We start from the raw sequence: 26,212 nt of genomic DNA on the forward strand, positions 1-26,212 counted from the left end.
AAATGAATAGATTATTCTTGATCAGAAAATATAAATGCAACACAACATTAAAACATAATTATTTTAAATGCCAAATGTTTTATAAAAAAAGTTTATCGAAAACTTAGATTTTTAGGCTGGTTGAGCTTATTGATAAGAATTTGAAGTCCAGATAGGTGTGTTGCCCATCAGTTGGTTATATTAAAAATTAAAATTTGATGTTAAACATGTTTGAAAACTTTCTAAATTCTAGATCAGTGCAGAATTTGGAATTAAAATTTTATATAAGCTGAAGGAGCATTGCCATCTGAAAGTCAAGCCAAAGTTCTTTTAAGTGGCTAAAGCTAATTAATTTTTGAAAGCTAAAGCCATATAAAACCATATTAGAAATTAATAAATCTCTAGAAGAGCATTGTAACAGAATGAAGTTTGCAGTTTTGTATAGTATTATTGGCAACATTATTAGGAAATGGAAAATTGGAGCCGAGTTATTTCAAGCATATTTAAAGTTAATTAAAAGTATTTCAAATGATTAATATAATTAATAGATGGCAGTATGTCTAGCTATAATCCACATTCTTGAATCATTAAGTAATTAGCTCAAATTTAAACTGAGAAAGTTTTTACATATTTGTTGAGATAGAATGAAGAAATATAATACTGTTCAGTTCACATTTGTTAGTTCATATGATTATGTGAATAATTTAGTCATTATTTTATTATATTTGCTTATAATAAGTATGTAATTTAATAATTAAAAGTTCCAAATTCTACTGGGTTATATTTTAAATTAAGTGAAATTAATATAAATGTTGAGTTGAATTAGTCTAGAATCGATTAATTTTATGGAAGAAAACCTTTCAAACAACCCTAGTCTGTAAACTGCATACATGCCGGGCTGTGATTGGCTCACATATTTAAGGACTCATAGAAAATGGATTTCATAAAAACCGAAACGTATCTACTGTGTTATAGAGGGGTCGACTGTATTTTGTTCAATACAGCATACTGAATACACAAAAAATAAAGACAACCAACATATTTATTTACCAATACACAAACACAATTGCTGCAGCAAGCTTGTAATCTCTTTCCTTAGAAACTTCATTGCAAGTACTTATACAAAAAGTGCTCTGATATCCAAAGTTGCAAAAAGTTGTCAAATTTTTTATTTAACTGATTTATCTAAAAATTATATTACTGTCAGATGCAAAAGCAGACTGGACCAATTTTGGCATTTTTACTTACACTTATTTTAATTTTTGTACAAAGTAAGTTTATCTACAATCTATGATATTTCCATATAAATGATTATATTTTAGCTCATTTGTGGCACAGTGAGGCAATGGGCCAGACGAACTGACCTTGTGGGCCATAGTTCGGTGACCCCTGTTCCAGACTATTCTAAGTTTAAAATTAAATTATAGTTACTAATTTCCTACTGTCTAACTCTAGTTGTTCTAATCATGTAATTTTTAATCAATATTTGTAGCATACGTATATTTAAACTAAAACAAACATTTTCTTCCATTTTAAATCATCATCTTCAGGTTAGAAGAAATGCAGATAGAAAAAAATGATAAAGACCCATTAGTGATAGGCTGCTTGCTGAGGATCTTCACTTCCCATGCACAAGATCACATGGTTAACCTTAACCATCTCTGTGAGTATATAGGGGCCATGACTAGATGCCTAAACACGAGGATTAAGAAACATCAATATACAATTGGAAAGAGGCTTACCACAATGGCACTGGCTAGTTTTGCAGCTGATAATGACATTCAAGTTGAATTTGATAAGGCATGTATCTTACACCACTTTGATGACCAGCCTGTCTCAAGTATCTTGAATAGACCAAAATATTCAAGGCATTCAGAAGTGAGACAGCAATTAACTGTGAGGAGATGAACTCTATTTCAATTGCGAGGAGAGGATTATTCGACTTCATGTAAGTCTTAGCGCTAATACATATATTTTATTTATTATATACAGTGAAACCTCAGTTAACGAACTTAAACCGTTCCACGACTTTGTTTGTTAACTGAAGTAATTTTTCCCATAGAAATTAATGCAAATACAATTTATCCATTCTAGCAGCAATATTTTTGTAATTTTATTTGTAAAATGGATTTTCTTTGATGAAAATATAGGAAAACATGTTCATAAACAGTTGGTCTAGGTTAAATTTTCGGAAAAGGGGAAAGATTTGAAGGGTATAAAAACATTGCATACAATCGTNTATATATATATAAAAGACTGTTTTTCTAAGTAATCTAGAATCTAGCTGCAAGGACCCGCAAAAATGCAAAAAACTGCCTGTAAGTCTTGCATGTCACTTTATATTAACACTTCCACTGTTAACACTTCCACTGTTAACACTTCTATTGTTAACACTTCCATTGTTGACACTTCCACTGTTAACACTTCTATTGTTAACACTTCCATTGTTACACATCTTCGAAGTCAACCACTTTCAACCCCACATCTTCCACACCCTTATAGCTATCGAGACGCAACTGCCATAGTGCACAAATGGAGACTTGGGGCTACTACCACATACAAACACCATTTATGTGCGATGTGTAGTTTTGGCTGAAAAGTGAAGTATAGGGACACACACGTCCATTTATGTATATAGATATAGATTATTTAGGAACAAATAGTGTTTTAATTTTTTCCCTTGTATTTAACATCTAATTTTATTACAGAATGAATATATTGCAAGTTTTGTAATGATTAAGATGTGTTTAATTAATGTGGATTATATCATAAGATCAAATTTCAAAAACTTTAAATGAAATAAATATATATAAGGAATATAATTTGATACATAGACTTTTTTAATCAAATAGTAATGTTATTCAAAAATATCATTAAAAATCAGGTTAGTATTCAAAGTTTTAATATAATCTGAGTTAATGTTTTTTACAATCTTATTTAACTTATAATTTTTTAGTAAATAATAAAAATACACTTGATATATTTTGTTTATAGGTTATTAATCACTGAATTTAGTATTATTGATTCTCAATGACATTGTCAACTGTTTAGCATCATCATAAGTAGATAATTAACTTAATTTTTTTTTTAGAATTTATGATTACATCATTTTCAATCTAGTGTGATAATTAAGCATGTGATAATATTATAACTGATAATTTTTTCTGCTATACTACACAAAGAAACTTACATTTGTTTCATATACTGTTTATAGAATGTATATTTTTTAATTATGATTAAACATCTTATAAATATTTTCTATTAAACATATTTTTAAATATAAAATAAAATAGAAAAATTTTAATTATATTTATCTGAAAAATTTTAAATATATTGAAATAACAAGAAACAAAATTGTTGTATAAAACTAGTGTTGTTTTATCTATTTTAATTTTACATGTAAATTAATTCATATTCAAGTTTCTAAGATTAATGCATCATAGTGATCCACTTAGATTCAGCAAGTCACTATAAATAATTTTTGATGAAAAAGAATAAATTACTCTTATTAAACTTCTAAGGTCTTATTAAATTCTCTTGCTTGTTACTAACATCTAGCTTATGTAATACTGCTATATATTTTACAAGAGCAAATAGTTTTGAATATCAAAGTACTTATCTGACTATATTAAGAATTCTATTGATATGTTTTCATTGGAAAAAACTAACAATTTAGTTTGTATAATAATAATAATAATAATAATAATGTTAAACAACACGCAATACGGCTACAATATCAGACACGAAAAAACAACACAGTTTACACTGTCACATCTCATGTACATGGACGACATAAAACTTTATGCATCCACACAAAAACAACTTCATCAACTCCTACAAATCACACATTCATACACTAAGGACATACAAATGGAGTTTGGCCTAGACAAATGCAAAAAACTTCACATAGAAAAAGGAATCCTGAAGAAAGAAGATTTTGCACTTGGAAATGGAGACGTTATTGAATCCATGGAAGAGGGCGAGTTCTACAAGTACTTAGGATTCCAACAGGCCAAACTAACAGAACATACACAAATAAAGCAACGATTAATTAAAGAATACCAAAGTAGGTTAAACGCTATACTTAGAACACAGTTAAATGCAAAACACACAGTTAAAGCAATAAACACATATGTCATCCCAGTACTCACATACTCTTTTGGAGTTATACATTGGACTCACACAGATCTCGAGCAACTCCAAAGGAAAACAAGAACAACACTTACTAAGCATAAACAACATCATCCTAAATCCGCCACAGAAAGATTAACCCTTCCACGTAAAGAAGGCGGACGTGGCCTGATTGACATAGTTAACCTTCACTACAAACAAATACAGTCACTGCGAGAGTTTTTCTACAAGAAACAAGAAACATCACAGTTACATAAAGCAGTAACTCTAGCAGACTCAAATAACACACCATTAAACTTACACTCACAACATACAGACATGACACAACATATAAAAAGCATAGACAACATTAAGCAATCATGGGCTCAAAAGGCTCTCCATGGCAGGCATCCTTACGACCTGGCCCAGGATTTTGTTGACAAAACTGCGTCAAACAGCTGGTTAGATCGGGGATGCCTCTTTGGGGAGACGGAAGGATTCATGATTGCCATACAGGATCAGGTCATAAATACTAAAAACTACAGAAAACACATACTCAAAGATACAACACTCACAAATGACACATGCAGAAAATGTCACATCATGCCAGAAACTATACAACACATCACTTCTGGTTGCAAGCTCTTGGCACAGACAGATTACTTACATAGACACAATCAAGTAGCAAATATAATACACCAAGAGCTTGCAAAGAAACACAAATTGGCAGACATCCACGAACCATACTACAAGTATATTCCACAGACAGTATTGGAAAATAACACGCACAAAATGTATTACGACAGAGCCATAATCACAGATAAAACAATTTACCACAACAGACCAGACATCACACTCATTGACAAACACAATAAAATCACATACATTATAGACATAGCCATTCCAAACACTCACAATGTACAAAACACATGCACTGAAAAAATTAGCAAGTACACAGAACTCGCCCAGGAAATAAGGCATCTGTGGAGGATGGATAGGGTAGTTATTGTACCTGTTGTTCTCTCCTGTACAGGTGTGATACCACACACGCTACACAAAAGCCTGGGAACATTACAATTGAGTAGAAATACATACATCACACTACAGAAGGCCACTATATTGAATACATGCCATATTGTTAGGAAATTCCTTAATACAGACACTGACACACACATTTAATTTTAGTTTTGTTTTGGTTGCTATGCCTTGACTCTGGTCCGGCATAGTACACAGCCACCGGTTGTACCGAGTATAACCCACTAAACCCAACACATAATAATAATAATATAGATTTTTTTTAATATATTTTTAGATATATATATATTTTTTTCATATAACTACATATTATATGAGTGACAAGCAGAACTAGATTTCAAAAAGTTTTCTAATTTATAATTAACATTTTTTATTTTAAAAGATACATTGTGAAAATTATCTATATTTATTAGAAAATTATTCTTAGAAAATGATTTTAACAGTTTATATTACAGTTTAATTATTTTAATCAATGATGCTTCAAAGACTAATTTGACATCAAATTCTAAAGTATTGGTGCATTCATATTTTACGGTTATTAATCACTATTATTTCTATTATGAACAAACTTATTACTTGTATTGATGTTACCTATTTAGATGTATCTATGTGAAAATTAAAGTATAGGCTTAGAAGTTTGTTAATCTGCACTTATGGACTAGAGTGGTGCTTAATTACCAGATGGTATTCTATTTTTGCAAAATTCAGTAAGTTTTATGCTTCTGATTTGTTTGTTCATGCTCTTTAATCACTTGAAGATTTTACTGTGTTAGATTGATTGAAAAACTTGCAAAAACATCAATGAACATATTGTTGCACAAAATCAAAATTCACAATGATTCATGTGCATATACAGTATTGTAATAATTATTTTTCAGATATTTACTGTGTACATATATATGATTTGCATAAACTACACATGCTCCAATTAAGACAAACCTGTTCTGTCTTTGCATTGTCCTGTGGCAAAGCAATTATATCAATTATTCAATGTTTGTTGCACAATACAATGTAGACTATGTATGGTTTATCAATTTACACTTCTGGAAGATGCTGAATTACTGGATATTCCAGATTTATTAGATATAAAATATGCAGATGTCTTCTGTCATTGTCCTGATATAAGAATTATAAAGCTTTCACATAACTTTTAATCTTTTTCAGTCTTGCTGAAAATTTGTTAATTTTTTACATTGGATCAATTCAATCTTTGAGATAAACTGCTCATAGCAACAATTTATTAAAATATTAGAAAATGTACAAATTACTGATTGATTAAATCAGTCAGATACAAATGTATTTGTTACATTGAAATAAATGTATAAGTGTACTACTATGCAAATCTATTTCTGTATTTAGTTGAAAAAAATTTCCAAATTTAAAAAAAATTAACAATGAAATTATTAACATATTTTTCATTTATTAATCAATTACTGAGGTGAATAGAATCAAAACTTAAAGAAATAATATACAAAATTATATGCCCAACAAAAAAACTAACCAACAAATCAGAAATTTCTCAGCACTTTCTTTGGACATTATTTTTTAAAAATATGAACATTTTGTTAGGCTTGTAACACTTTTCTAGATGTCAGTCTCTTGGATGTGGTAGGATGCATGCTTTCAATGTTTGACAAACTTTGTTGGTGTCATATTATAAGACTATTAAAAAAGTGAATTAGAATATTGTCAGGTTTTCATTGAAATCTTTCTTGTTTTAAATGCTTTGTTTTTTATAATCATTGATCTTTTTTGTGGGGTGAATGGAAACAACAGTTACTGTTTCTTATTGTTTCATGCAATTTTTCAGTACCAATTCTTTAAGATTAGAAGAAATCTAGGATCCAGCTTTGAAGTAGCCAAATTGATCTATTTCTATGTCTTCATAATGGTCTTGATTTAGCATATTTTAGTGAAGACACTTCACTACAGAGAAGTCACAGTTTAAGAAAAGATATATTGAAAGGAAAAGGACTCCAGCAGACTGTATATTGACAAAGCCTGTCAAAATGAATGTGGTTCTCCTCTACAGATTATGAGATTTTGAAGGTATGTGAGGAATCTTACTTCAGATACAGAGATGATGATAGAATGCTGTCTACTTCCATTACCAGCTCTTCATCATACTTCAAAACATGATATTTTCCTGATAGCTTCAATGACTTCAATACTTTTTAAAAGCTCTTTCATTTTTATTTAATCAGTCAGTTTTTTCCAAGTAACTTTAGGTTTTTTGTAAAAGCTTATTTTTCTTTCTATATAAGACAAATGTATGCTAAACTAAAATTTAGTGAATATGGATAATAGGTTATATCAGGAAGAACCTAACCTGCTTGCTTATGTCAGTCAAGGAGTAGTAGGTTTACAAGAACAAATTAGCACTATATAAGAAAATACATCAAGTAGTTAGAGTGGATATTACATGTCAATAGAAATGCATGCAATATCTCAATCATATATTGGAGTGATCTTGAGCTGCCACAGACCCTTAAGCAAGCTTTGAAATTAGGCTTGATATATGCACCAAGAAGCGTGCCTCTACAACTGGAAATGATAATATCTAACATTGAAAGAATGCTATCCGGGGTAAAAGAAGAACATCAAGAATTCTTTAGATGGTTAACAGTCTTTAATGCACAGTATAAAATGCAAGATGAAGATAGAGAAATGTAGAAAAATATCAAGGAAAGCAGAAAATGGCTAACTAATAATGACGTTACTCTTTTCAAGTGAATAAAAGTAGATCGATCATAATAAAAAGAAAAGAATACACATCAAAGCTAGAGGATCATATCAGAGACATGGAATGCCAGCATATTAACAATGACTACTATGCAAACACACTATAGAGAAAAGTTGTCAGAATGACAAACTCTTCTCTGTAGTGTGCTTGCGTAGCCATTGTTAATATGCTGCTAGGCTTGAGAAATCAAGTAAGAAATCTGAACATGCTGCTCTACAGTCTCCGGACACCCCGAGGCTCTTTGCATTCACAAAAACACATAAACCAGGCCATCTTCTTTGCCTGATAATCAACAAGGCATATCTCCCACAATTGGCATAGAAAAAGTAGTACAGAAGCTGTTAAGAGACTGTCTTAATGGTACAACTTTACTATCCAAAATTCCTTACAAGTTGTAGATAAATTAAAAGAGACTACATTACTTTTCTCAATTTTGTCTTAACGTTTCCATTGGTCAAACTGAAACCTTGTTTTTGTATGTTAAGAGATGCTTTATTCAAGATTATACCATCTCCAAAAGAATATCATCACCATATACCCACCTTCTATGCTACATGTTTTTTAAATTTGATTGCAATTCATTCCTGCAAAAAAAAGAGGAGTACTGATGGGCAGCCCACTATTGGGAGATTTATGTGAGCTTGTATTGATAGTAAAATGCCTCAAGGCTAAAGCCACGTGTCAGCTTCTTCCTAATATCCGCCTATATACACGCTATATAAATGATATCTTAATCATATGGAACTCACAACCAGACATCCATAATATCCTAACAATTTTTAATGACAATCCATATGGGCTCACTATAAAATTATATCAATAGAGTGACAAGGAAGTTCACTTCATAGAAATAATAATTCTGTAAGATAATGGGGTGCATACTTCTATATTTTGCAAACCTCCATACACTCCCATTTTTATTCATGCCACATCCTGTGATTTGCTTTAATACAAGATTGCAGCATTCAGATCACTAGTATAGAGAGCTTTTATGCATTGTTTGAACATGTCTGATACATACAAACAAATAGCACATTATATCAATTATTCAGTTGCTTTCAAACATAACTCTGTGATTTTCAGATTCCTCATGAACACAAAAGATAATTACAATATTAACAGATCACTGGGAGTCTACTCTATACCACTGTATGATGATAGATTTAACAATAGCCTTGTATGTATAGGATCTAGCAGCAGGGCCTGGAAGCAAAGATTGGCCAAACATAAATATGACATTTCAATGAACAAGACAACTATTGCTTTAGCACAATATGCAATGAAGCCCAAGATGTCGATAATATGAGAAGAGGCCAGATTAATTAAAAAATATATTAAACTCAGATAAGCTGAGAACACTGGAGGCATGGGAAATTTATAAAAGCTTGCAACAGGAAAGATGTATAAACAGAAAGGATATGGAAATGATTTCCAACACATGGAAAGTGTTTGTAGACAATCCTATACATGGGAAATACATTTTAGGAACATACATATGCAAGTTACACATTCTAAATATATAAAATTACTTGTCCTGACTGATTGATTGACTGGGTGACTGATTGATTCATCATCGCCCAGGGCAAACCACTGAACCTAAAGAGGTGAAATTTGGTACACAGTTAGGGTACTTCATGAAAACGCACACTAAGAAGGGATTTTTTGATATTCCCCTGCAGGGGGAGAGGGGGAGCATTAAGGCTTAACCAGAAAAACGGCTTCTACTGTACTATTTTAGATGCGATTTTTTGTTTTTAACTGCGATTTAGTAGGGTATTCCATGGGAATGCACCCTAAGAAGGGATTTTTCGAAATTTCCCTGCGGGGGGAGAGGGAGAGCATTAAGGATTAACCGGAAGAACGGCTACTACTGTACTATTTTAGATGCAATTTTTTTGTTTACAACTACGTTTAGTTTTCATTGAGTACTTAGGTGTATTAAATTGACAACATTTCAGACATTGTTTTAAATATTTTTATATATTTCAAATTTTTTTAACCAAATCTTCAAACTGTTTTAAATTTGAATTTGTTATTGCATATTGGTTCAATTATAGAATGATTGTAAACATTCCAGAAAGTTGATCAAATTGAAAACAGTTCATTTGATTCTCAGCGGTAGGTGTTATATAGCAATTACTATGGTTGTTGAAATACTGAATATAAATGGTGTTCACTTGCAAAATCCGCACGGGCGAAGTTGCGGGTAACAGCTAGTTTATTATATGTGAGCAATAATTTATAATTTTCTGTGATCATAAACGATCACAGAAAATTATAAATTGTCAAGTGTTAAATTTATTAATTAAGTGTTTGGACATTAATGATGTAAAGACATAATTGAAAAGAATTGACAGATAGTTAATTTAAATGGAATTTGTTCCAGAATGCCTTTCAAAAGTGTTCCAAATTGAAAAGTTTGGCTAAAAACTCTTTGATAAAAAGCTTGATGCTAGACTCTGAAAGAGAACGAAAATGTGCTGGAAAAGTTTAAGAAAGGTCAGTTTAATATCAATTTTTTAAAAAAGTTCCACCTTTAAAGAATAAGTTTTTATTTGACATATCACTTATAAATAATAGAAACAGTCCTACTTTTAATGTACATGGAATATACAAAATATTTGTAGCCTTCCTAAGATTGTAGGATTATTGGGATAAGACAATGCAACACATGGGTGATCTGGCAAGGTAAAGTGCCTTTTGGAAGAGGACTTTCTATTGAAAACTGGCCTCTATTTAGATATCAGGCATGGGAAGAGAATCCAGAAAAATCCACATGGCTAGCCTGCTGATGAAGTGTAAGTCTACAATCAACTACCAGTGTTCAATGGTTTTATCCACTCAGTCACTAGTGGACATGTCCCACTACTTGCAATTTATACTGAATTTCATTCATTAATCAAAAAGGCTCAATGGGTGCTCAAAATCAAAATTTGAGTACCATTGTATTTAATAATAGCAATAAAAGAATGTTTTTATTCTTAAAAATGTTAAAATATATAAAAATATTTTTAAACATTGAAAGAATTTTCTACATCAATCATTGTCAGATTTTATTTTATTTTCAAAATTTAAATTTTCAACTGGATAATAAAAGAAATGTTGCATTTTAAAGTCCAGCAAAATGTATTCACAATACAGACTGTTTTCAAACATGTTATATGACATTCAGATTTTACAATTCAAATCTAGAAACTAAATATCCTAACTAACATTTGAATTCAAATGTTCAAATCTTGAATTTCAAAGGAGGTTACAAAAGTTTGAAGTTATGCCAAGTAGAATATAAACAGTCATGTTAAAGAAAATATTTCAACATTTTTCATTTTTGAACATTGTTTTGGAACATTTCTGTTACAAATTTTAACATATGAATTTAAGAATAATTCTAAATGTGCCTTGAAGCTTAATTAGATGAAATATTATATGAATTGATAAATGCCTTAGTCTGGAAATTTTGGAATCATTTTCTAATCCAATAATGTTTTAAAGTAAAATTTTTCTGTATAAAGATTTTTGATTCTAGACACATGAATAAGTATGTAATGAATAGCATATTATAAAATAGATATTGTATTATTTTATGATAAAAATATATTCTTGATGGAATTTTTAAAAACATTTTATTTCATTTAGTTATTTCAAAAATTCACTCTCTTCTTACTTTCCTGGCTGTTATATATAACAGAGGGAAAGTATGGCGATTGGTGAAAAAATGACCCCCAAGATTTTTACATTTTTGGACTTAAGACACTGAAACGTCAAGAAATGCAAAAAAAAATTCAGGGTTTTTTCTGTATGGATGAATGTTTGTATGTGTGTGTGTGGGGGGGCAATTTTGTTCACCCTGTTTGAAGGTTAACTCCTGTGCTTTTTGTCAAAAAATTTCTGAAATTTTGTAGGGAGATTTGTGTATTAAGGGATTGATGTTATTAAATTTTGGTGGTTAAAGGTCTAGGGGTGGGGAAGATAATGGGGATCGTGTGTATCTCTAGTATTGTTGGACTTAATTAATAATGATTTTACTCATTATCAGTATTTACAAGTTTTTATAAAACTTGGCCCTACCCTCAAAATTAAGCTTTTTGCTATTTTATAATAGTTGAAAATATAATTCCATGCACGGAAAGCTAGAACTTCTTTAAATAAGTTCACAAAACCTTTCACTCTTTTCTAGCAGTTTCTTAATTCAGAAACTCTGGATTAAGAAACTGCTAAGAAAGTTTTGTGAAACTTATTGTTGATAATATAAATTTTTTAATAAAATATGATAACAGATGGTGCCACAAAATTTTAAATGTTGCTGGGAAAGTTGAGTAACTTGTTACTGGTTTATTTAATATATGATTTAAATTATGATCAACACAAATCGTGTATGTTGTCTTTCTGTAAATGGTTTCATAGAACTTGCTGCCTTCACTGTGTTTTAGGTCAGTTAATAAAAAGAGCATGTATGCTTACAACTTTTAATTTACACAAAGAATTTATGTATGTTGTATGTAATCAATCAAGTGTATTTGAAATAACATAATCTCAAAATCTCACTCAATTAAGTATTCAATATAGAAATCTCTTAGTCTTAGTTCTATCAGTCACAATGTAAATAGAACTTTTTGTGTAATTGTTTCAAATTTATTGTGCATTCTTGTTATAGATATTGAAAAAGTAAGATTTATGCACTCTAATTTTGTCAGATTATGATATATATTTTAATTATACACGGTGAGTCAAAATTATGTGAACAGTCTTAATTTTTAATTAAACACATTATTAGTGAAACATCTTAATTTTGTTTTGTTTTCTATTCCGGTTGGTCACGACGGACCATTGTTATGACCTCCCCAATCTCTGGTGTTATGGCACTAAATTGTACTGTTGAACATTGGTTTGAGTGCATTAATCATGCTGGTGGTCAGGTTGAGACTCTGTACAATGCAAACTTTGAGTAAATGCTTTCTCTCAAATAGTGTTCATGTAATTTTGACTCACCCTGTATATGCTATGTATACTTTTTGATATATTCACATTCCTAATGCTAATTTGATGTTTTCATATTCCATCATATTCTTTACTATATGATGACCAGGCTAAGATACAGTATAGCCACCAGCATGTACTGCTGAATAGTGGACACCTCTAAATAATGGATAAACTTCTTGGTCCTGATGGTGTCCGCTATTTAGAGATTATACTGTACATTATAAAAGCTTTATATTTAATATAATTAGTTTTTAAGTTTACTTCAATAACAGTGTTAGATTTTCTTTTATCATGAAATTATAATTTAATTATGTTTGGTTTATATTTATTTTAATAATATCAAAGACAATATATACAAAATTTAATAGTACAGTATTTGAAATATTTTGTGTTTAATTTAGCAAAAGAATTATACTTCAATATTTTACATAAATAATTTTAATATAATTTTTGTAACAAATTTGTAAAATACTTATTAATCTTATCTCAAATATTGAAAAAGTAAGTAAGAAAGCTTTTTAGCACACTCCACTATAGTGGTGAAGTGCTTATGTTACGACTTTTGTATGTGTGTCAGATGTTATATATTTGGAACAGCAAATGTATTTATTAGTTTTGTCAGATCATTTGAAAATCAAGTAAATATATGCAAAAAGATCAATTAATGACAAAGAACAATTTAAATTACCCAACTTTATTGCCTGTAACCGGTCTTCTTCTTCTCCAAAGCAGAGGACTTTGCAAACCTTTCCATCAATCTTCCATCGGTATTTTGCACCATAAGAGATACACTCATGCACATGGTCCAAGACAACACGTTACAACATAACATCCTAGAAATGGCACACCTGCTCTGCTACAACTCCTTCTTCAAATTCAATGGAGTCACTTATGAACAACAATGTGGTGTACCAATGGGAAGTCCAGTCACAGGAGATCTCTGCGAGATTGTGGTCAGGAAACTGAAATCAGAATTCTTACCATCTCAACTCTCACACATTCTTGTATACAAAAGATACATCGATGACATCCTTATACTATGGAAGAAGATCCCAAATATCTTGGCGCTAATCGATTTCATCAACGATAACCACTTTGGATTAACAGTGGAAATAGACCAAGCCCACCCCACCCAGGTGCACTTCTTAGACATTAACATCAAAATAGAGGGATCATCTATCAATACAGAAGTGTATCATAAACCAATTGCCGAACCTTTGTATGTACCTGCAACTTCCTGTGACCCACTACAGTACAAGACGACAATGCTTAAGACCTTAATCAAAAGAGCATATTTGCATTCCTCGTCACAAACAGCTTTCAGTTCGGAAATACAACGCATAGAGCAAATAGCTAAACAACATGGCTATCACAACATCCTATGCAAGATAAACAACAAGGTACTCCAACAACACCTCTCGTTCCAAGGATTTCCCAGTTAACTTCATACCAGTCATGTACAACCCGGCACTTAGGACCATATACAACCAGATGGCCAAGAAAAAAAAATGTCCGCTTGGCATTTAGGAGGTGTGCTACAATATTTGATTGGCTTAAGAATGGAAAAGATGCTCCAGATAACAACAGACTTCCAGGAGTATACTCCGTGCTCATCATCGATCATAGAGATAACAGCTAAGTAATCTACATCGGGTCCACTAAATGCAACTTAGAAACTAAGATCAAGTAACACAAAGTGGACACCCTACATCATAGAAACAACACTGCACTAGTGGTATACTCCTCTGACCCAGAAATAGTCGCTATTCCCTCTAGCCAGAATTATTCACACCATGTTTTGCACAGAACCCCTGAAATGGCTAGAGTCCTTAACACCCTTAGGAATAAGCACCACATTAATTTCAAACAAGAAATGATGCTATCAACAGCATAGAAAGCCTTCCTCAATACTATAACAATACTATACTGATAATGCGCAAGTCTACAATGACGACATCGGTCACATGTGACAACGTTCCATAAAGATTTACAAACCAATGGTTAATTCCTGCCTGGAAATTCAAATTTGTATAGAGAATTCCACAGTGCCTGAAGAAGAACCACATTAGATTCGAAAACGTTTGCAAAGTCCTCTGCCTTGGAGAAGAACACCAGTTACAGGAAGTGAAGTTGGGTAATTTGTCTACTCCAGTGTTAATATTTCTTTCTAGTTTAAAGAACAATTTGAAAATCAATTTTCATTTTATAGAGTATAATATACAAAATTTTAGCATGCAATTATTTACCAAGTAGATTCAGCTGTACTTTGTCATGCTTCCATTCAATGCATTCATTGTGTATGTCCATGCACATGCACAAAAGGGAACTGAACATTTTTATTTATGGTCACTACAGTAAAAACTACCTGGTTCCTCTGGAATCTATAAACTACATTCCTTACTGTATATTCAGTGAAAATTCTTCTGAACTACTTGATTCCAAGAATTTATAAAATTTAAAGAAAATTAATATTTGATTCACTTTTGTGGAACATGCTATCAGATTGGCTTGACCAACCTTGTTTCTGTATACTTTATATCAGCACTCAACCTTTTTTTCACTTGCATACCATCTGAGCCTTCTGTGTATAGACTTGTAGAACTAATGGATCCTTCTTGCATACCACTGGTGATATGTGTACCATTGAGAACTACTGCTTTACATCATTATTGCAACTTTTGATGAATCTTATATTATTTTCTTTTGACATTTTCTGTAATGGCATATGAGAATCATAAAGATACATTTCTAACATACAAAACTGTTAGCAGGTTATGAGATTGAAACATTAAGAATTTTTTCATTTGATTTATTAAAGACTTTGGAAGTGATCATAAGAAATTGAAAACTTACATAAATAGTGTAGGATGTATAAAATATGTAGTTATTGATGAAGACCATTATTTTGCATTATGTGGTGCATTGTACTTTGAATTTAATTCATTCCGCCAGGTCTAATGGGGAAAACTGAATCATTTAAAATCCAGATTAATTTTTCCTATTAGAAATAATGGAAAGTGAATTAATTCATTCTCAGACCTAAACAATACCCATTTCAATAAACTTAAAACAGCAAATACACATAATTTCATGTAAAAATAACAGTTAAATGCTTTAATAATAAATTAAAACATGAAAACCATAAATAAAATATATCAATACTGTATAAGAAAATGAAAACTGCATTTATTGGTCTCACACTGTGGACTTCCACATCTTAAGATAGATGTTTGATTTATAACAGTTGTGAAATTTAACATATTTTAGATAATATGAGATTTTATTTTTTGTTTAGAAACTTACTTTAAACTCTCTACTTCCCATCTTGTTTGAATAAACTCAAGTTGTAATGTTTTCAGATAAAAGCATATCAGGTATATTATGCTTTGAGTTTTGCAAAGGATATAATGCCATACAAACAGTAAAAAATCTGTAATGTATAAGGAGATGTCCCTAAACTTCAAACATGATGAGTTTTTTTTGGGAAATTTTGAACGAAATGATACAAAATGTATGGGGGCACCCAAAAGTTGTTGACAAAGAAGAATTGCAGGGAGAAATTGTTAAAAATTGATGAGTAACACATAATACTAGTATATACAGTAGAGCATCGATTTTCTGAAAGTCAATCATCCGAAAGATTTCCAGTCGGCAAATTTAAATGTTTGCCAGTGCTGTGGAGCTTCAATCTTTGGCTATGTCTTGGGCTACTCAAATATTTTACGTTTTTGATACTAAATTAACATCTGAAGTATAATTTTTTATTGTTTTTATATTTTTCAATATATTTATTTTGTTTGTACAAAATAAAAAAATAATTTTTAACGATACAATAGTCTTTGTTAGGCTTAACATTGACGAAAATTCAACGCAAAGCGACACGCAACGGAGAAAAATTTCAACATCGGATACGTTAAACTATTTTTTTATACATAAATCGGTTATCCGAAATATCAGTTATACGAACAACCCCAGTCCCCAATTGATTCGGAAAATCGACGTTCTACTGTATAACCAAACACACCAAAAATAAAGTGAAAAAAGCACACTGAAAACATATAAGCATTATGCAAGAGCAAGAGATGACTTGGACACATAACAGATTATGTTTATGCTTTGAGCACATTTTTTCACTGCAAACACAGTTTGAATTCAAGCATTCAAAGTTAGCCATTCAAAGTATGAGGTACCACTATATATAGCATAAGGCTGCTGCAGATATTTTTTTTCTTTGTTGAGCTTTTGACATAGGTTATTGCTCAAAAGAACAAATAACATGAAAGTTTAATTTTGTTATAATGATGCTACAACTTTCACTTGAAATCTTTTATTCAAGCCTTTTAATGAACATTATTAAATATATTTTTAAAAAAATATTTTACAAAGTATAATTTTCCTACATATAAAAGCTATTTCAATTTTTGCTCTAATTTACTACTAAGTAATAAAATTGAAATTTGGGTTGTATAATTCTTTTTAGAATTTTAAATAAGTTTATTGAAACTTGAACTTTGTTTCAGAATTATGTAAATAGTTTTAACCTGAATGTACACTTTAAAAATTTTTAATTCATGATAAAAATAATTTTGCAATTTCCACCAAGAAAGTGCAGTTTTATGTAATAATGTTTAAATATATAAATTTGTGTACCATAAATACTTTAATTCTTAAATATTTTGCATTAACCTTAGAGTAATTATGCTATAAACTTGCCTCAGTAGCTATGACCCATATCACTCGAATAAAAGTTGTTCAGCCAGTTTTAGTTACTCTAATCTTTAATGATTCTGAATCACAATTGACAGGAAGAGCAGAAGAACTTTTTTGTTTTAGTTAAAACAATAAAAAAATTTTATGTATTAACATTTTGTATTTTTGTTTTTGAAGATAAAAACTAGATTTTTCGTCTATTTTCAAATTTTATTTAATATCGCAAACTATTTTATAATTACACATTTTCAATTCTGTACACTGATTATTTAATTTGCATTTTATAACAAATAAAAATTTTCTTTTTATTACAGAGATTCTTATAAATGCTCAGATTAAAAAGTTCTTTAGGTTTTATTAAATTTATTTAAATGCTTAATCTGTTTTTATATTTTTAGATGATAATTATAAATTATAATTTTAAATCAACATTTTTGTAAAACAACATGTGGTCTTTAATAGGACATTTTGGAAATTTCATTGAAAAATTTTTCTACAAAAATAAGCAAATTATAAAATATTTAGTCAATATGTAAAATTATAATTTTTTTGTACTAATTATTTTCCAATCTTTCTTCAGGCTAAGTGTTTTTTCTTAGCCTAGGGAAAATTTGTTTTATATGATGAAACTGGGTTAAAGTAGAATTATCTCAATGAGTTAAGACAATAATAAAAACAGGAAAATATAATTATATCAAAAATTTGATTTTTTAATGATGATTGATATTGAAACAAATTTTCATTCTGTCTTTCTAGATTTCTCAAATTTTAAGTTAATTTGTGCTTGTGTCTTTGAATCTAGATTACTATTAAACACATTTTTTTTATTTGTAGATATAGTACAAAAGTGACTATTTGAGTTGCCAATTCCAGTGTGAATAATATATTGCAAATGTATAAACATTAATTTGGTCTAAATTTTAGGAACTACTGAATAGAACAGTATGGAACAACATACAAGCAAAACATTGTATTCTTTATGCAAGAAAACAATTGAAAAGCAAAAATTTAATATAAATTACATCAGATCAGAAACAACAATAAGCACTTAAACTTTGTTGTAAATTTTTTTACACAGAATATGATTAATATGATGTGGTTGTTCCTTGCATGCATATACACTCTGCATAGTGATTGCTTATGCTGATTTTAACATTACTTGTCAGTTCTGTCTGAAGTGAAGTCCATTCTTGAACCAAGAACATCTTGTCTCTCTTGAGCATACTATCCATTCCATGTTTTATGGGATTTAGGTCTGGAGATTTTGCTGACCATTCCATTCATTATTTTTATTAAGAAAGTCATTGATTAGTGAAGCTCTATTTATGTAGGTGCCCACATTTCTACAGAATGTGGGCACCTACATAAATGAAATCTACACCACATTTCTACAGAAGTCTCACATGGGGTTCCAAAATCTTGTCTCTTTACATTCTTTCAGTAATGGCATTCTTGCAAAAATGTGATGTTTAGTGTACCCATTAAGGCAATGGTTTACAGTGGTCTTTTTGTACCACTTTTTCAGAAAAAAATTGTTGTGCCTCTCAATTTTCATAACAATCTAATTTCACAAATACTGTTTTTATAATTTATTTAATGGCCTACAAAACAATATACCTTATTAAATAATGTATATTGTTTGCCTGGGTTCAACTCTTGTTGAGACATTTCGGCAAGAGTGTGGATGGATTTTTTATCATTTGTACCTGAGTCATTCAGATGAGGGTTGTGAATTAGACATAACTGTTTTTCTGATTCATTTTTTTGACATCAGTTTGACTTTTTTTTGTTTGTTTGTATTAAAAAATGATAATTTGGTAAAAGCTGCATACCCTTGCACTCCCTTGCAATAGTCTCATGCCCCACTAGGTAGGTGCACTCCACAAATTGGAAAACACTGCATTAAGGCATTATGCCACTCTAGACCATGATACCACTGTTTGCAAAATGGTTACTTTCAATAATGTTCATAGGATTGTAACAAGTTTCCTAGTCTCTCCAGATTCTAATCTGACAAGAATCATTCTGTGAAATATACTGTATCTAGACTAGAGGTGGAAAACCTTTTTAAGCCTGCATGCCATATAGTAAGAATACTTAGCTTTAAAGATGTTTATGCATTCAAATAACGATATTTAAAGAAATTTAGTGAATATGCTTTAATTAGAATAAATGTAAAAAAGCTGATTGAATGATAAATTGAAAGGATGATTGAAAAAGACAGATAATAAATCAAAATTGTATGATATGTTACGTGCCAGATGATTTTTCCTTACATGCCACATGTTTGCCACCTCTGATCTCACTCATCAATGAATAGAATATTGCTCCATTTATTCAAAATTCAATGTTTTTGATACTCTCTTAAATCTGCTCTTATTTGCTTGGTTCATTGGAACTCAGCACACTGGGTGTTTGCCTGAAATCTTCTGTAACCAGTTTATCTTGAAACTATAACATCAGTAGCTAGGCAGCTCTTCAGTGAGATGCCCATCAGACTTTTTTTGTTACAATGCACTGTAAATGTAAAATAGTGGTCCTGTTGAGGGGTTGTAATTCTTGGAAGTCCATTTTCTGGTTGACATTCAACATATCCTGCTCTTTGAAATTCTATCAAAGCCTGGATGTGATGTGTTGTGCCAGACACAGCTGTCTGCAACTAGCTTATATTTAGTCTTCAATAATTTTTCTTTTTACAATATTGACTATATGGCACCTTTGTAGCATTATCATTGTCAATGTTATACAGTAAAACAATAACACATTATCTTCTGATTAAACTTCAACAGAAACAATGCAATGCTACTGCTATATTTAGTCTTTACATTTTGCATGAACTTGCACATTTTAACAGAACATATTCTGCTGGTTATTTTATTTTTTATACTATCTATGGATTGGATGATTATATTTATCAAATGCTTTTATTTAACTTGCTTTGTATCAAGTCCTCAAATCTTGAAATTTCATTCACATCTAATTAAGGTAGAAGGCCTAAAGTTTGAACATTCCTAAATCCAATGACAATGCATTTTAATGATGTTTTAGAGGTGTTCCAACCTGATTATTTCCACTCCAATCTTGAAACATGACCAATAAAAGCATTTTTAAAAGTACATTGAAGTTATTTATTATTTGAATATGAATGTGTATGTAGACTTACGTATAACAGTATTAACTCCATTCTTAATAATATATTAATATGAATGTATATATAGACTTATGTATAACAGTATTAACTCCATTCTTTATGATTAATTTATTTCTTTTTTTTTAATAAAATTATTGTTTTCTTTTATTTAGCAGGTTCCAATGACTGTATTATATGAAACTCCTAGAAAAGAATCATCAGCTCAGTTTACAAAAGAAAGAGATCTATGTGTAAAATTTTTTGAAAAATGGGGTGAACACGATCAAACTGCTTTTGTGGAATTGGTATTGTCTAAAATGTCCCATTATCAGCATAGTCATGTTAGTTCATTTCTTAGACCTATGTTACAAAGGGATTTTATCTCTCTACTTCCAAGTAAGCATCTTTATATTTTATATAATATGTTAAATTTTTTATAATTTTTGTAGAAAAAAAAAGAATAAATCCAACATTTTTACTAAATGTAAATACATTGCATTTAAGAAATAATTTTTTGAGTATTATAATGCTTTCATTATGTTGGAAATTTATTAAATTTAAATATTAAATGTAGTGGAAAATTAGAAAATCATATTTTATCTTGTAAAAACTTTATAAGAATACATTTCAGAATTTGTAATAATTTCTTCTTTAATAATAACGTACAATTACACACCGGAGTTTACTAAATATTACGTACCTCCGAAATCTTTAACCGATGTGAAAACAATTTTCATTTAAAAAAAAAAAAAAGAAATGAAAATTGTTTTCACAATCGGTTTTTTTAAAAAAAAAATGAAAATTGTTTTCACATCGGTTAAAGGTTTCAGAGGTACATAATATTTCTTCTTTAAAAACTTATCAAAGTTTTAATAAAGAAAGTTTGATCTGAAAATAGAAATATAATACTTTTTTGTAATTTCTTTCATTTTTATTAGGATTATTTCTATAACAGTAATTTACTTTTTTATAGAAAATGGCTTAGATCATGTTGCTGAAAATATATTGTCATATTTGGATGCAAAATCTCTTTGTGCAGCTGAATTAGTATGTAAAGAATGGTATAGAGTAATAATGGAAGGCATGTTATGGAAGAAATTAATTGAACGAAGAGTTATAACAGATAGTTTATGGAAAGGATTAGCAGAAAGAAGAGCATGGTAATTACAATTTTATATTTGGATTTTAAAATCATTCAGAACATTGTTCAGGAAAAAAAAAATTATCATTTGTCTTTAATTAAATTCAAATGCTGTAAGGCAATTTTCTAATATTTCATAAAATAAGTTTTATTTGAGTATTATAAATAAGTATTAATTAATTTAAGGAATATGTCAATATTTTGATATTATATATAAATATTTTTTAACAGCATGTAATAGTAAAAGTAAAATAAAAAATGTTATATCAATATATATATATATATGAGAGCTTATTAAAACAAATAGAGACTAGTTTTTCCCTAATTATAACCACTTCTAGGCATAGTGACTGTATTTTTCCAAAGTATTTCCCATAGAATTCAATGTACTTCTGCTATTGCCACTTTTTGAAGATTATTAATAAAGAAAATTTTTATATAGTTTATATATTATCCTCAGTAAAATAATTATGTATAATTAATTTCTTATTTGATCATATTATCATTTATCTCAGTGAAATAAAAATTTGTCATTATCTCTATTGATTAAATTACTTATATTTTGAATAGCCTTTTTGATCTTGGTACATTTTTATATATCTGTAAAGAGTATTAGGTTTTTATGCACTTGTAAAGATATATCCAGAATAACAATGTTTTTAATATATTTTTTAGATTAAAAATGATTGAAGCAAGTATTATTGATAATTCATTGTTATTTTTTGCAATGATTCGTTTTGTTTCTTTAGAGTATAGAGATATAAGACAATTAAATATATTTATCTTTCAAAATTATCACAGAGATAAATTGTCCAGATTATATTTTTAGAGATAATTATATAAACAAACATTTAGCCAATCATTATACAGCTTGTGATATATAATTTTTTTGTTGAAAACAGGAGAGAATGACACAACAAAACTTCAAAGCTATTAATTATTTTTTATATAAAATCATCTATATTTTTGCATTCTTATTTTCTTTTTATTTTATAAAGACTTCCAGCTAGTGTTGCCACCTTTTCAAAATTGCTAACCTGGACAGCAGGTCAGGTTTGTTTGAACAGAAGTTTTTGACGCTTGCGCAATGTCATTCTACAATGCGAAGAATAACGTGCATGTCTGTTCTAAATCAGTTACAATTAGGGACTGGGGACTTGCATAGGAGTAACGTAAATAACCTAAATTAAGAAAGAAAAGATACAGATAACTTAGCTCATAGACATGTATGATCGTACACGCAAAAAGAAGAAAAAAAAGGTCAAAGGTCGACAGGTTGCGCACCACACGTTGGCATAAACGGATTAACATGGCAGAATTGCAGATGAGTTTCAGGTTTCAGTGAGTGTGAGTTCTTTCTCTGTTAAAATAGTGTAAATTTGTAAAAATATTTGCAAGAATTTTGTTTCATCGTAATTTTACAATTTCTATGAAATTCCTGGACAAAATTAATAGTTCATCCGGACAGTGAGTCAATTCCCAGACTGTCCGGGTGAAAACTGAACGGGTGGTAACACTACTTCCAGCAGCATGTTTGACTTAAACTTCTGTATTTAAAAATTCCTGAATAAACAGATTCCAAGGAAAGAGTTTCCCAAATATTTATTAATGCTCAAATTTATTTCAATAAAACTTGGTGAAATAAACTTGATCTCTTAAGTTATTGAATTTATCTATGGAAAAATCCAGATATTTTTTATATACAGTTGAGCATGTCTATCTCAAATCTCACAGGAACAAGAAAAATATTGAGATATAGAGGTCACTACACAGTAAACAGTGATAGATTTGATTGGAGGTACAGTAGACCCCCTATAGCGCGGGTTCAAATAATGCAGATTCGTATATCACGGCGAAAAAATTGCGACCGTATTCATATAAGGACGCTAAAAGAGACTCTTAAAATGCGGTAAAACGTCATTGTAATAGTGGACGAGCAGCCAAACTACTTTCTGCCGTTCAGCGCCACGCTATGGAGATTTTAGGCAGGCAAGTTGAGTTTACTATAGTCTGTACAGTATTATATTTAAATTATATATAAATTAGGTACTGTATATATAATTATATATTAATTAGGTTTATATATATATAAATATAGGTTTGTATATATAAATTATATATATTTGTAAGTTAATACAGTACTGTAATTTTATAATTTTTACGTTATCTAAAATTTTTGCTACAGAGATTTTAGGCAGGTAAGTTGAGTGTACTATCGTCTGTACAGTATATAGGCCTAAATTAGGTACTGTAAGTCTAATACAGTACTGTAATTTTATACATTTCTTGTGAAAAAAACATTTCTTATTCAACGGCCATAAAAATTATTTCTATTAACGATGATTCCAAAGTTCAACAAATTTTTCACAGAAAAATAACTTATCAGAAAATGCGGCCACCGTTTGGTGCGCTGCTCTGCGACGAAAACAAGCTTAAGTAATGGCGTCGTCGAATGGTGCACACTCGGTAAGCAATCCTACAATTTTTCATTTATAGCATAGTTTATATGGATTATTCCCAAAAAATTATACGTAATTTGGAAGTGTTGAGTCAAATTAGTCTATAATCGATTAATTTTATGGAAGAAAACTTTCAAACAGCCGTAGTCTGTAAACTGCACATGTGACGGGCTGTGATTGGCTTACGTATTTAAGGATTCCTACAACGTGAAATTCTTATAAAGTGGAACATATCTACCACGTTATAGGGGGGTCGACTGTATGATATTTTATTAAAACAATAGTAAATAAAGTATGTACCTGTATTAGGTATAAATAAAACATTTTTGATATACTTTAACAGCAATAATTTGTCAATAGTCTCTGATGCCTGACTTTCTTCAACAATAAGACTCAACCAAACTTGTAGTCAATCAATGAAAAGCAGCATTAATTACAACTATGCACTGTATTGCAAGAGATGTTTCTCAAGTCAGTGGTGTGGTATAGCTCCAGGGAGTCCTATGTACAGTGTTGACTTCAGACATTTTTCTTTGGAGGAAGTTTTTGGGGAAATACTTTCTTATAAAAGATTGGTTTGAGGTCCCTATAGGTGGTGGCCTTTTTTTGTCCATATGTAACATGCCACTGTCTCAACTGCAATTTATGCTATCAAAATGTAGACTCTGAGCTTTGAATTTGTAACATTGACACTTCAGTCCATAATTTGAGATATAGAGGTTTTGGGAGAAAATTATTTGAGATAAACATGGAAAATATATTGAATTTAGGCTGGAAATGTGGAGGAAAAAATAAATTTTGAGATAAAGATGTTTTCGAGATAAACAAGTTTCAGATACAGGTTCAACTATATATTAATATGAATGACATAGTTACAAATATCTGTAGTATTGAGCAAGTGAAAGATATTCTGTTATCTTAAATTTAACAAGTATATATTTATCAGGTTACCATATATATATTTTTATAATAATCTGGCTAATGGATTTATTAGTAATTAAAATTGAAATCTTACTTTGTATAAATATTCTGTTTATTAATTAAATGAAAAATAAATAAATATTAAACATTTTGAGAATAAATGCTGTTGGTTTTGAATCTTATTTGAAGTTTTTCTAGATCTACATTAATTTTTAATGTTATTTTTCATTGTTGATTTGGAGTATTGTACAGTCAAATTCTGTTATAACAAGTTCACAGTTATAATGAGCAAAATTCCATAACAATTTTAATTTATGCGTATTTCTATAAATTATCTCATGGTTATGATGAGCATACTCCAAGGATATACTGAACAAATTTTCAGTAGCTATGCAAACACATGAATATTCTTAATTGTTCAACTAATAAGAAATATGATACTGAATACTTGGAAGAGATAAAACTGAAAGGGTTATTTAGTTTTATGATTTGCATGGATTACAAGCCTATTTATCACTTTCCTTTATTTTTGAAGACCATTCCCCTCTTTCTTGATTAACTTTCAGTTCTACTCTGCCAACTTACTAATCACCACTATGATTGTCAAATTACTGTATACTTTAGTTAGAAATGAACCCTTCTGTGAGAAATGTTTCTATGAAGAAAAGAAAATTTCTCTTAGTTTATGAAAAACTAGAAATTATTTGTGAGCCAGAATGTGATGCTAAAAAAAGTATGTAGAAAGTTTTCCTTCTCATTTTTGACAGCATTGACATTACAGAAAATAAATAAAACATCAATTTTAAGATTTGTAGATAAAAAGACTAACTGAAATTGGTCATATTATTAATTAGTATTATCTTTAATTATGAAAAAAAGTAAATTGTTTAATATTAATTATATTGTAGTTTATACTGTGTTTTTATTAATAGTTATATAATGTATTTACAATATATATATATATATATATTTATAGTTGAAAAACACAGTATATTGTATAAATT

At 29.7% G+C, this 26,212-nt stretch overlaps 1 protein-coding gene across 1 annotated transcript in view; it reads left to right on the forward strand.

Annotated features, from left to right (window-relative positions):
* Positions 1–26,212, forward strand: part of LOC111618464 (F-box/WD repeat-containing protein 1A-like) — a 51,518-nt gene that overhangs the window by 1,922 nt on the left and 23,384 nt on the right. Inside the window, exons 2-3 of the mRNA XM_023360005.1 lie at positions 20,861–21,083; positions 21,661–21,847. Coding sequence (XP_023215773.1) covers positions 20,861–21,083; positions 21,661–21,847 — 410 coding nt within the window. The remainder of the gene's footprint in view (positions 1–20,860; positions 21,084–21,660; positions 21,848–26,212) is intronic.

The sequence above is a fragment of the Centruroides sculpturatus genome, unplaced genomic scaffold (genome assembly GCF_000671375.1).
Source record: "Centruroides sculpturatus isolate CEXI.00-Female unplaced genomic scaffold, Cexi_2.0 scaffold5, whole genome shotgun sequence".
NCBI classification, from domain to species: domain Eukaryota; kingdom Metazoa; phylum Arthropoda; class Arachnida; order Scorpiones; family Buthidae; genus Centruroides; species Centruroides sculpturatus.